Genomic DNA, 12,059 nt, shown 5'->3' on the forward strand with positions numbered 1-12,059 from the left:
ATTTCGCACTTTGCATCTGTCTGTCTGTCTGTCTCTTTTCAACAAGCACGTGCACCCTAGAAAAAACTGAAAGAAAAAAAAATAAATAAAACAGAGATAAAAGTCTACTAGTAAGTCTGTTTCTGCTGAGTGTTTCAACCAAGCAAATTTCAGTCCGAACTGCAGAGGATGCACAGACAGATGTCTTTCCAACAGCCAGGAGGCAGCATCCCCTACTTCCCATACAGTCTTGCCCACAGCCTATCCACAGAAAGTTGCTTTGTCCATGTGCTCTACAAGTCTCCTTCTGTGATGTGCTTGGTTTTCAAAGGGGGCTCTTCTTTTTTTTTTTTTTCTTTTCTTTTTTTCTTTTCTTTTTTTTTTTTTTTGAGAGAGGTTTTCGCTATAGGGCACGTGCACTCACCAGACAGAGAGAGAGAGACAGAGAGACAGAAAGCGAGAAATCACCCCCCAGGGGGATGGCCACGCCGCAATCCCTTCTCCTCCATTCTCCTCTCGGGATCTTGGGCATGCACGCACACACACCCGACGTGAGTTTTAAGCCACTGGGTCCGGGACGCGAACCACAGCCGACTACGTGGGAGTCCAGCAACATAGCCATTACGCTAACTGCTGGTCCCTTGTTTCTTTTTTTAATTGTTATTTCTGATTTATATATTATTAGGTTGTCAGAAAAGTCATGATGTATTTTTTTCTACGTTTTTCTATGCAAAAATGTGTTATGACTTTTCCAACAACCCAATATAATCGTTTTGTATCTTTGTGAGGTACAGAATAGTTTTGAAAGCACGTATACAGTGTATAATAATCAAATAAAAAATAGAAGCACAGTCACCATCCCAACATTCAACACTACACTACATCGTGCACACCCACCATTCACTCTGCTGGTCTTTCAGAAGCAGCACTTTGTCATCAAAGTGCATTACTATAGAATTTCATTTAGATATCAAACTAAAGAATGTAATTCCACTTTCAGGAATTCCTCTTTATCTCTCAGTGTTCCACATGTTAAAGTCTTTTTGTTTTTTTAGAGGTTTTTGGTACAGGGCATGTGTGCTCACCAGAAAGACAAGAGAGAGACTGAGAGACAGAAAGCGAGAAAGCACCCCCTAGGGGGGATGGCCACGCCGCAATCCCTTCTCCTCCATTCTCCTCTTGGGATCTTGGGCACACACACACACGCACCCAGTGTGAGTTTAAGCCACCAGGTCTGGGACGCGAACTGCGGTCGACTATATGGGAGTCCAGCGACATAGCCATTACGCTAACTGCTGGTCCCCATGTATTAAAGTCTTTATAGTTAATCAATGAAATCAGAGTGACCCACCAAGTCTGAAGTGATTTGGGAATCATCACAAGAGTGTCAAAGTTTATCGCCACCATTAACAACATCTGCTAGCCTTTACTGAAGACAGTGACTATGTACTAAGCACAGAGGAAAATGAAGCTAATAATAGGATCTACTTAGTGACGCTGCTGTGTAGTTTAAAACAGAGAACACACTTAGAGTCCCTAGCACAGTGTCTGCCTGGCATTAGTTTAAAGAACTTGAAAATAGTAGTTAGGATTATTGCTTCATTTTATTCTTCACAGCATCCCTGTGAGGAGATATTTTACCATTTCAAAGGTGAGAACACTGAGGTTTAGTGGAACTGACTCAGTTGGCAAAGCTAACACAAAGCAGGTCTCTCCACCACCACGGCAAGTTCTCTCTGGCCTAGCCATATGGGTAACTGCTCAGGACAATTGCTTGTGGCCACTCAGGTCTCTGGAGTCAATGCCGGTGGTAAATCTGGACTTTACCGCTATCACAGCTGTGCAACACTGAGCAATCACTCACACTCTCTGAATCTGTCTGTTCATTCAAGGACCTATCTGAGAGTGTGTTTAAGCACATAGTAAGAGCTCAATAAATAACAGCATTCATTCAGGAGACATTCCAGACAAACATGGAAACCACAGTGTTATAACACCAGACTCGAGTATTTCCCCCGAATGATCTCCCAGTTTACTCATTCGGCTTTCCTGAATGTCTCATCTGGCACCTGACCCCTCTGTCCCTGCTTCAGCTCAGGTCCTCAGTACCTCTCCATGAACTTGCTAACCTTGACCTCACTACACTCCCCACCACCTAGTCCTGCACACAAGCCAAGTCTGATCACATCGCTCCCATCTCAGAACACTGAATTACCTCCAGCCATCAACTCCTCCAGCTAGCCATCAACGCTTCTCCAGCCCCCTCTCTCCCTACTTCTTTATGTTCCTGATGACCCAAACCTAGAGAATCCACTGGCCCTGGACAACACTCAGCCCCTCTAATATACGGGGTCATCGGAAAAGTCATGACTATTTTTTCTGTTTTTATTTTAAGTAAAAATGTGTCGTGACTTTTCAAACAACCCAATATAAGCAGACTCATTCTTGGGGACGAGGACAAAAACAGTCTTCATATTATTAGTCGGTCTACAGCCAACTACCGAATAAAATTCATCAATTTAAAATTGTATTCCTTTAACCATGGTAACTTTGGTTATAAGGAGGCTTATATACCTTTAATTTCACAATTTTGTAGTTTCAGATTTAACAAACATACAAAAATGCTTTTACCTTAACTTAAGGAGTGGCTGGGTCACCCACTTCTTCAACTTCCGTCTCCCAAATGAAGTTTTAGTATGGTCTAAAACCCAAAGTAAGCTTCCTTTGGTTTTCATGTCAGTCTAAGAAAGACCAAAAAATGAAATTATATTAATGAGACAATCATATGTGTGCCAAATCATTAGCAATCCACATGCTCTAACTGTGACACATACCCCCACTCTAAGCGTTACACATGCCTAGCTACTGTGTGGTTCGTGACAGGTGTTCACTGACTAATGAATGAATACACACGTTTATGTACACACACACAATAAAGTACTGATATTTTACAGACAAAAAGGAATAGTCTGTATAGTTTTTGCTTAGCTGAGAATAAATTACTCAGAAGCCTCTTTTGAAATATAGGTTTGTCTAAAGTATTTTAACAATATAATTGAATGTGTTCCTGCTTGAACATACAATATACAAAGATAATTTCATTTTGCTTTGGCAATTTAGTTCCCTCCACTGCCTCAGAGTTACATTTTGAAGACCGATGCTCTCATGACAATGCAGAAGTAGAAGCCGCCGGAGAGACGTAAAGCTGCACGCCCTCTAGGTATTCACCCTGGAAGGGTTTTATTTTAATCTGTTTAATTAAATCCCTAGTCAAAAAGACTTAAAAGCTGAACCTGGGACCAGCAGTTAGCGTAATGGCTATGTCGCTGGACTCCCACATAGTCAACCGCAGTTCAAGTCCTGGACCCGGTGGCTTAAACTCACGCCAGGCATGTGTGCATACGTGCCCAAGATCCCGAGAGGAGAATGGAGGAGAAGGGATTGTGACGTGGCCATCCCCCCTGGGGGGTGATTTCTCGCTTTCTGTCTCTCTGTCTCTCTCTGTCTTTCTGGCGAGAGCACACGCCCTATAGCAAAAACCTCTCAAAAAAAAAAAAAAGTTGAACCCTTTAAAAAGTCACAATTTTAACTAGAGATGATAGCTCTTTTTTTTTTTTTTTTTTTTTTTTTCTTATTGCCAGAGAGCATGTACACTCACCAGGGAAAAACAGAGAAACAGGAGAGGGGGAAAGGGAAGACACACCACAATCCCTTCTCCTCCATTCTCCTCTCAGAATCTTGGATACGCATGCACATGTGCCCGGTGTGAGTTTAAGCCACGGATCCAGGACTCGAACAGCAGTCGACTACATGGGAGTCCAGTGACATAGCCATTACACCAACTGCTGGTCCCGAGATGATAGTTCATTTTAACCAAAGTTGCTGTATTATACAGCTTACCACGATGTTTAAATCTTATTTGAGATATGATATTGCCAAGTTAGGTTTTCTGTGTTTTTATTTATCTTTTTCCTTTGTACGTAGCTACTTACACAGCACACCTCTTGTATGCTCACTACTAAAATTAGCAAAGACATGGTCCCTCCCTCAGGGTACTCATATCCAAGTTCATAATTAGGACACAATGCCACCCTGCAGGAATCAACCAGAGAAGACGTGACCTAGGTTCCCAGAAGCTAGGAGTTGAGCACAGGGCACACCAAGAAGGTACAGAAGTGGGACTAGCAGTTAGAGTAATGGCTATGTGGCTGAACTCCCATGTAATCAACTGCGGTTCAAGTCCCGGACCCGGTAGCTTAAACTCATGCTGGGGGCGTGTACGTGTGTACCCAAGATCCTGAGAGGAGAATGGAGGAGAAGAGATTGTGGTGTGGCCATCCCCCTGGGGGGTGATTTCTCATTTTCTGTCTCTGTGTCTCTCTCTGTTTCTCTGGTGAGTGCACGCGCCCTGTGGCAAAAACCTCTCAAAAAAAAAAGAAGGTACAGAAGTCACCAGAGCTCCTCTGAGGATGGACAGGACAGCACAGCAGAGCGAGGACAGCCCAGACCAGCAATGGCATCACACCTTCTTGAGGTGGCAGCTCGACTAGCTGGACAAAGTAAAGGTGCAGTGAGGAGGATGGCATGGGAAATCATTCCCCAGGGCCCTGGCCTCACTGCAGGCTCGGGGGATGGCTGTGAGAGGTGCGTGTCTGTCACCTTTCACTCTCCCTGCACCCCAGCCCTCCACCGCTCTGTTCCACCACCGTGAGGAAAGGGAGGACAAAGTAGAGGAGCAAAGAGAAGCAAATGTGAATTCTCAGCTTCTATTTCTAAAGATCCAAGTCCTAAAAATGGAAGAGATTTTTTTTAAAGAATTATTTAATTTTATTTATGTATATATTTATTTATTTATTATCATTTTGCTATAGGGCATGTATGCTCACCAGAGACAGACAGAAAGGTGAAAGTGAGAAAGCAAGCCACCATGTTCAGTACCTAAAACACAGTCGGCCACATGGGAGTCCAGTGCCTTAACCACCATGCCAGCTGCTGGCCCCAGTGGAAGAGATTTTAAAGAGTCATTTTCTCATACATGATTTTTGCCTTAGGAGTTTGATTTCAGAACTGTCTCTGCTATAGTAGGATTTGAAAAGACCAGATGTGGGGACCAGGAGTTGGCGTAATGGCTACATTGCTAGACTACCATGCAGTCAACCACGGTTTGAGTCCCAGACCTGGTGGCTTAAACTCACGCTGGGTGCGTGTGCATGCATGCTCAAGATCCTGAGAGGAGAATGAAAGAGAAGAGATTGCGGTGTGGCCAACCCCCTGGGGGGTTTCTCGCTTTCTGTCTCTCTGTCTCTCTGATGAGTGCACGTGCCCTATAACAAAAACCTCTCCAAAAAAAAGAAAAGACCAGACCAGATGTGGCGGAAGCAAGGAAAGTCTGGCATTCTGGGCTGTGTCTGCAGGCTGACTGCGGACTCCTCTTCTGACAGGAACACCCGTTAGTTCCTACTACTCTCTATCGTGGGATGTTACAGAGCTGATGAGAGAGGGACCTGAAGGACAGACTCTCAGCTTCTGGGTGAAGGATGACAGGGTAAGTTTGACTCCAGAAACTGCAGTGGTACAGCGGGAACTCCATGCTCTGTGATGCAAAAGCCACATGAGAAGGGCCGAGAATTGCATCCTGAGCTCTCCCTGTGCACATCGGGTATGTGTGGTCCTGTGATCCTGACTGGCTAAGACTGGTGGCAGATGGCAAGGTGAAGACAATTGGGGGTACCTGTCTCTACCTCTCTTTTTCTCTCTCTCTCTCTCTCATGGAAGCAAGCAAGGAAGCAAGCAAGCAAGAAATGTGACCAAAGAAGAAATGGTCTGATCCAAACTGGGATAGATTAGAAAAGGGAGAAACTAAGTGAGAGAAACTAGCTAATAATATGCAAATCCAGGACTCAGGAGAATAAATCAATATTTAATTTGCAATGGTATAAATATTTTCTGAAAAATTTTAGATCATTTGACTCTTATGGTCCAGGCTCTCTACTACTTAATCAAATGAGCTGAAATTGCTTTTTATCTCTTTGATTTTGTTATGATTACTTTTATCATTTAATTTCCCATCTTTCCAAATGATAATAAATAAAAGCAATAACTTTAAGGTCCAGCAGATGGCGTAATGGTGACATCGCTGGACTCCCATGTAGTTGACTGTGGTTTGAGCCCCAGGCCCGGTGGCTTAAAACTCATGCTGGGTGTGTGTGCATGAGTGCCCAAAATCCTGAGAGGAGACTGAAGGAGAAGGGACTGTGGTGTGGCCATCCCTCCTTGAGGTGATTTTTGCTTTCTATGTCTCTGTCTCTCTGGCGAGCACATGTGCCCTATAGCAAAAACCCCTCTTTAAAAAAAAAAAGCAATAACTTTAATATCTCCATTATCTTCCTAATTCATCAACAGAAGGCAAATAATAATGATAAAAGTTAGTGAAGTAAAATACTAAGCACTTACAGTCAAATCGAATACAACAGTAAGTGGTTTCACATGCTGAATAAAGAAACAAGATGGCACATATCTCAACCAAAAGTCAAAGGTATGCAAAAAATTATATTCAAGCAGACAAAAACATCTATTTCATATTAATTTTCAAAGCTGACACATTTCAACAGAAAAATTTGATAAAGAAATGATACAGAAATTGTCAGAATGGATGTGTCCCTCCTCCATTTAAAAGGACACCTCTATAGTTTTTCTCCCAAACTTTAAAGGGATTTCTTACATGTGATTCTGCCAAAAGTGAGTACGGCAGTTACTCAGCCATAAGTACCTGACGGGCAGAGCAGCCAGTTGAAAACACTATTGTTATTTTTGCAGTCCTAAGAGCAGACTGCTACCTGAGTCCAAATTTTTATTTTTCAAAATCATCTTAAACCAATTAGCCCTCATGTTCACCTGACCTGATTCTGCAGGATTTCCAGATTCCTTAATGTTGTTCCATTCACTGTCATAAATTCCATTTCACTTGATAGCTGTTTAAAATTCCTGTAAGAGAATTAAATACAATGATCCAGGATATAAGTACATTAAAAATTTTAAAAACTAATTTAGGAACGACATAATGACAAAAATTAGCATTTTGATAGAAATAAAAAAAAAAGAGCAAAATGAAAATCCATTGGGCTACTGTCTTCCATTAATGTCAATGCTGCTAAATAGATTGACGCGAGAAGACAATCGCTGTGACACTGAAAACAAGAACATGGAAGAAAAGTACTGGTACGAATATTTTGTTTTTGTGGTTGTGCTGTATCTCCTGGAATAGAACCAAACATGGTCTTTTATCATCTGCAGAGCATATACTGGTATCTCCAGGAAAAGCTATACAATTAGCTAGAAAAATATGTCAAGATCCTTAAAACTGTCCTCCTTACTCTCCAGCAAGAGATCATTTTGACAAAGACTTTAAAAGCTTTTAATCAACATTCTGATTTGTGCAACAAATGTTATTTACTCTATAATTAACAACACACTTTAAAGGGCCAGTGTTTATTGAGCATAAGAGTGAAAAAAGTAGCAAAAGATACTTCAAGCATTCACATTCTTCATATGCCCTTGTAACCATCCAAAACTAAATAAAAGTTCAGTAAGTTTCAAAGAGATTTGAGAATTGAGATACAAGATGACCAATAAAAGCATGTACAATTTCATCCATGTTAGAAGATACTTTAATCAATGCATTTCTAATGTATTAATAACTCCAGTTCCTTTATTAGCCAGTCCTTGGATATTTCTGTCGCAGCACTTACAAACTTGATAACTAACTTTTCTCTTTTCTTTTTTTTTTTAAGAGGTTTTTTTGGAGGGTGGCAGGTGGCATGGTGATTAAGTTGTTGGACTTCCACATTGCTGACCATGGTTCTAGTCCCAGATGTGGCCTTTTTTTTTTTTCTCTCTCTCTGTCCCTCTCTTGTCAAATTAAAATAAATAAATGAAGTTAAAATCATTTTTTAAAAAAGGGGGGTTTTTGCCTTAGGCCATGTGCACTTGCAGGACAGAGAGAAAGAGACAGAGACAGTGAATAATCAATCCCCTGGGGGATGGCCATACCACAATCACTTCTCCTCTGTTCTCCTCCCAGGATCTTGGCCACACACTCACATGCACATGCACACACACACACATTCGCAAAAGGCATGAGTTTTAAGCCACTGGGGTCTGAGACTCTAACCATAGCCAGCCACGTAGGAGTGAAGCAACATAACCACCTGGCCATCTGTTGGCTCTATAACTAACTTTTAAACAACGGCAGGCCACTACACTACTTGGAAGGACAGCATAAGTGTTTATGCTATAAATCTAACCAAGCACACTGTAATAGGATTTAAGTAAAATCCAGTTTCCTGAACCAGGTATGGAAGCAACTTTCACTGAGGAATCTGAAAAGCCTAAAATCAGAACCGAAGGAAGCAGTACTCACAGAGAAATCCCTTTCCTCCAGATGATTCCCCCAGCTAAGGTCTCAGAGCTCCGAGAAAGAGAAAGTTTACCATGTATTAAGAATGTTGCCTAGGGGACCAGCAGTTGGCATAGTGCCTATGTTGCTGGACTCCCATGTAGTCGACCGCAGTTCGAGTCCCAGACCCAGTGGCTTAAACTCACGCCGGGCATGTGTGTGTGCATGCCCAAGATCCTGAGCAGAGAATGGAGAAGGGATTGTGGTGTGGCCATCCCCCTTGGGGGATGATTTCTCACTTTCTGTCTCTCTGTCTCTCTCTGTCTTTCTGGCGAGTACATGCACACTATAGCAAAAACCTGTCCAAAAAAAAAAAGAATGTTGCCTGGTAACTTAACATTGTCCTTTACAGCATAATTTACCTGTGACAGGTCTGATCTATTGACAGCTTCCAAAGGATGATAACCTATTAATAATTTTTAGAGGGAAGTAATCCCCAAACTGATTGATAGCAGGTGTGCAGCCCTTTTTCTCCTTAAAGCAATTAACTCACTTTGTCTTGACTTAACAGCAACTGATATCATTCTTCTAACCTCCTTAGTAGATCTAAGCTCCTTGAAGGCAGGAACTAGTTATGTCTTACTACCTGGAGCACATGCAGGGCCTAACAGAATACTTTCAATAAACGCCTGCCTCTTTCTATGGGGAAGCCAGTTTAGCTCTGTTTCTCTTTTTTTTCCCCCACTGGAGTCATAAAATCCCAAGAAATATCTGTGAAATACCCATAAACAGACACAAAATATGAAACATTACTTACAGGAAGAAATAACTAGGCAGCAATTGGCTATGTAGCTGACAGAGCTCTTCACACAAATTCACCGTCAAAGATCCAAGTTTGAATTTGATAACTGGACTCTGGGTCGTTATCTAACAAGTTAGCCAAGTATTACAATATGAATCCTTTACTTCAGCTGTTCCTGACAAGCTGAACCTACTTCCTATGGGTGATCAGTTAGCACATGAGTATTAGACTCAAACACAGACTCTAGAGGGGTGCTCAGTTGTCATGAGAGAAAGACTAATCTAGATCCCATAACTGGGCCAGTCCCATTGAACAGTATCTAGGCACTGTGGACGCCAATACCATATGGGTGATGGGTTCAAGTCCCAGCCACACAGGCTTGAAAAACACAGGAGAGGGGCTATGTACTCAGGATCCTGATGGGATAAAGAACTGGAGAAAAAAAGGTTTGTGGCGTGATCAGGTGTTGTTGGGGAGTTCTCTCTCTCCCTCTCTCTCTCATTCTCCCTCTTTGTCATGTACACGTGTGCCCTTTGGCATTAAAAAAAAAAAAAAAGAGGGGCCAGTAGGTGGTGTGGGTTAAGGTGTTGGATTTCCATATGGCCAATGGCAATTTGAGTCTGGGACCCAGCAGCTTAAAAATCATGCCAGGCATTGGTGTGTGCTTTCCCAAAAACCCAGGAGGAGAACAGAAGAGAGGAAACCAGTGTGACCAATCCCCCTGGGGGGGTGATTTCTCACCTTCACTCTCCCAGTCTCCTCCCCCCCCACCCCCTGGAGAGCACATGTCCTATGGCAAAAACCTAAAAATCAACAAAAGAATCTATCATCCAAAAGTCTTTCCAGAAAGCATTTCAGTTTCCTGCCTTTATTTCCCACCAACACCAGATGTTTAAGAAATCATTTTTCACTGGTAAAATTTCAATGTGTAGATTATCCAGAAATACTGCTCAAATGCCTACATCGTCACATAAATAGGACATAATAATCCTATAAATCCAATAGTCCATACCCTGAGGCACAGCGTCTCGGTCTTAGATCCTGAAAGCATCCCATTTCGTCATTTATCTGAGGGTTTTGTCACCTGACTCTAACTAGAAATGAAATCCTAGTCCTACTATATTGTCATATATGCCTCAAGTGGACCTTTGGGGCAAGGCACTGTCAAACCACCAAAAGAAAGAGAAGTGGCATTTCACAGAGCTTAGAGAAGAGCGTACAGATTGCTCTTGTATCTGCAGCTAGAAGTACGCATGTGAGGTTAGAACTAGCAACCTACCTGGGACAGAGGGAGTGTGAAAGGGAGAGTGTCCTCACCTACATGAAACCATGGGAGGCTCCCCACATCTACAATAATAAAAGAAACCAGCAACTGTGTACGAGCAAATTGGCTTAAGTTAGCTCACAACAGCAGACCACTACAGAGATGAGGTGTGTATCTTTTCTTAATTAGCAATATTAACATATTGTGCTGCACAGTTTATTTTGTTTTTCTTTTTTTTTTGTGTAATATTAACATGTTGTGTTGCTCAGTTTATTTTTTTTTTCTTTTTCTTTTCTTTTGGAGAGGTTTTTGCTATAGGGCGCATGCGCTCACCAGACAGACAGAGAGAGACATAGAGATAGAAAGCGAGAAATCACCCCCCAGGGGGGATGGTCACGCTGCAATCCCTTCTCCTCCATTCTCCTCTCGAGATCTTGGGCACGCACGCACACGCGCCCGGCGTGAGTTTTAAGCCACTGGGTCCGGGACGCGAACCACGGTCGACTACATGGGAGTCCAGCAACATAGCCATTACGCTAACTGCTGGTTCCCGCACAGTTTTTTGTTTGGTGGGTTAGTCATGTGTTCTTTTTCTTTTTCTATTTTTTTTTTCCTTTTTGCTCTTAGTAAATAAGTAATCTAAATCTCAAAATAGATGCGGTGAGAAACAAGGAGTTTCTTTAAACTGGCATCTGCACTGACTTTTAACAGGTCAGATCAACCACTGGGCAATCTTTTTTTTTTTTGGAGAGGTTTTTGCTATAGGGCGTATGCGCTCACCAGACAGACAGAGAGAAACAGAGAGATAGAAAGTGCCTCTCCTCCATTCTCCTCTCGGGATCTTGGGCACGCATGCACTTGTGCTCGGCATGAGTTTTAAGCCACCGGGTCCGGGACTCGAACCGCAGTCGACTACGTGGGAGTCCAGCGACATAGCCATTATGCTAACTGCTGGTCCCACATATGACTGACTCCGATGAACAATTATCAACCAATTATAAGAAGGACTAACTATGCTTCTGGATTTTCCATACATATTTGGTTGGTACATATTTTGGAGCGAGACTCCTTTCTTCCCAAAATAAAGAAAATTTCCATGGGGCCAGCAGGTAGCATGGTCATTAAGGTGCTAGATTCTCACATGGCCAATCATGATTCAAGTCCTAGACCCAGTGGTTTGAAAATCTCACTGGGCGGATGCATGCATGCCCAGAATCCTAAGAGGACGATGGTGGAGAAGGGACTGCAGCATGCCCATCCTCCCTGGGGAGTGATTTCTCAGTTTCTCTCCCTCTCTTTCTCTCTATGCCTCTCTCCAGCAAGTACATAGGCCCTATGGAAAAAAAAAAAAAACTAAGAAAAATAAATTTTTTTTAAAAACAAGAGATTTCCTTCTGTCAGTGACTATTTCCATTAGAAACTGTATACAGCTAAAATGTACCTAGTTCGTAGAAACAGGAACTACACGTATGCCTACATAATGTATGAGGTTGTAGGTCTGTCAGCACCCTCAGGTACTCAACAGTTTATCATCACTGAGCTAAAATACTCAAGCAATTCTAAATTATTTATCCTGTGGAAGAAGCTAAATTTTATGTGTTTTGAAATGAACCTAATAA

At 42.3% G+C, this 12,059-nt stretch overlaps 1 protein-coding gene across 1 annotated transcript in view; it reads right to left on the minus strand.

The window, feature by feature from the left end:
- Positions 1-12,059, minus strand: part of MSH3 (mutS homolog 3) — a gene marked incomplete in the record, with an annotated part of 248,405 nt that overhangs the window by 157,877 nt on the left and 78,469 nt on the right. The window contains 2 exon segments of the mRNA XM_014585921.2: positions 2,611-2,720; positions 6,879-6,963. Of these exon segments, the coding sequence (XP_014441407.1) occupies positions 2,611-2,720; positions 6,879-6,963 (195 nt within the window).

Source organism: Tupaia chinensis, unplaced genomic scaffold, assembly GCF_000334495.1.
Source record: "Tupaia chinensis unplaced genomic scaffold, TupChi_1.0 Scaffold000099_1, whole genome shotgun sequence".
NCBI classification, from domain to species: domain Eukaryota; kingdom Metazoa; phylum Chordata; class Mammalia; order Scandentia; family Tupaiidae; genus Tupaia; species Tupaia belangeri.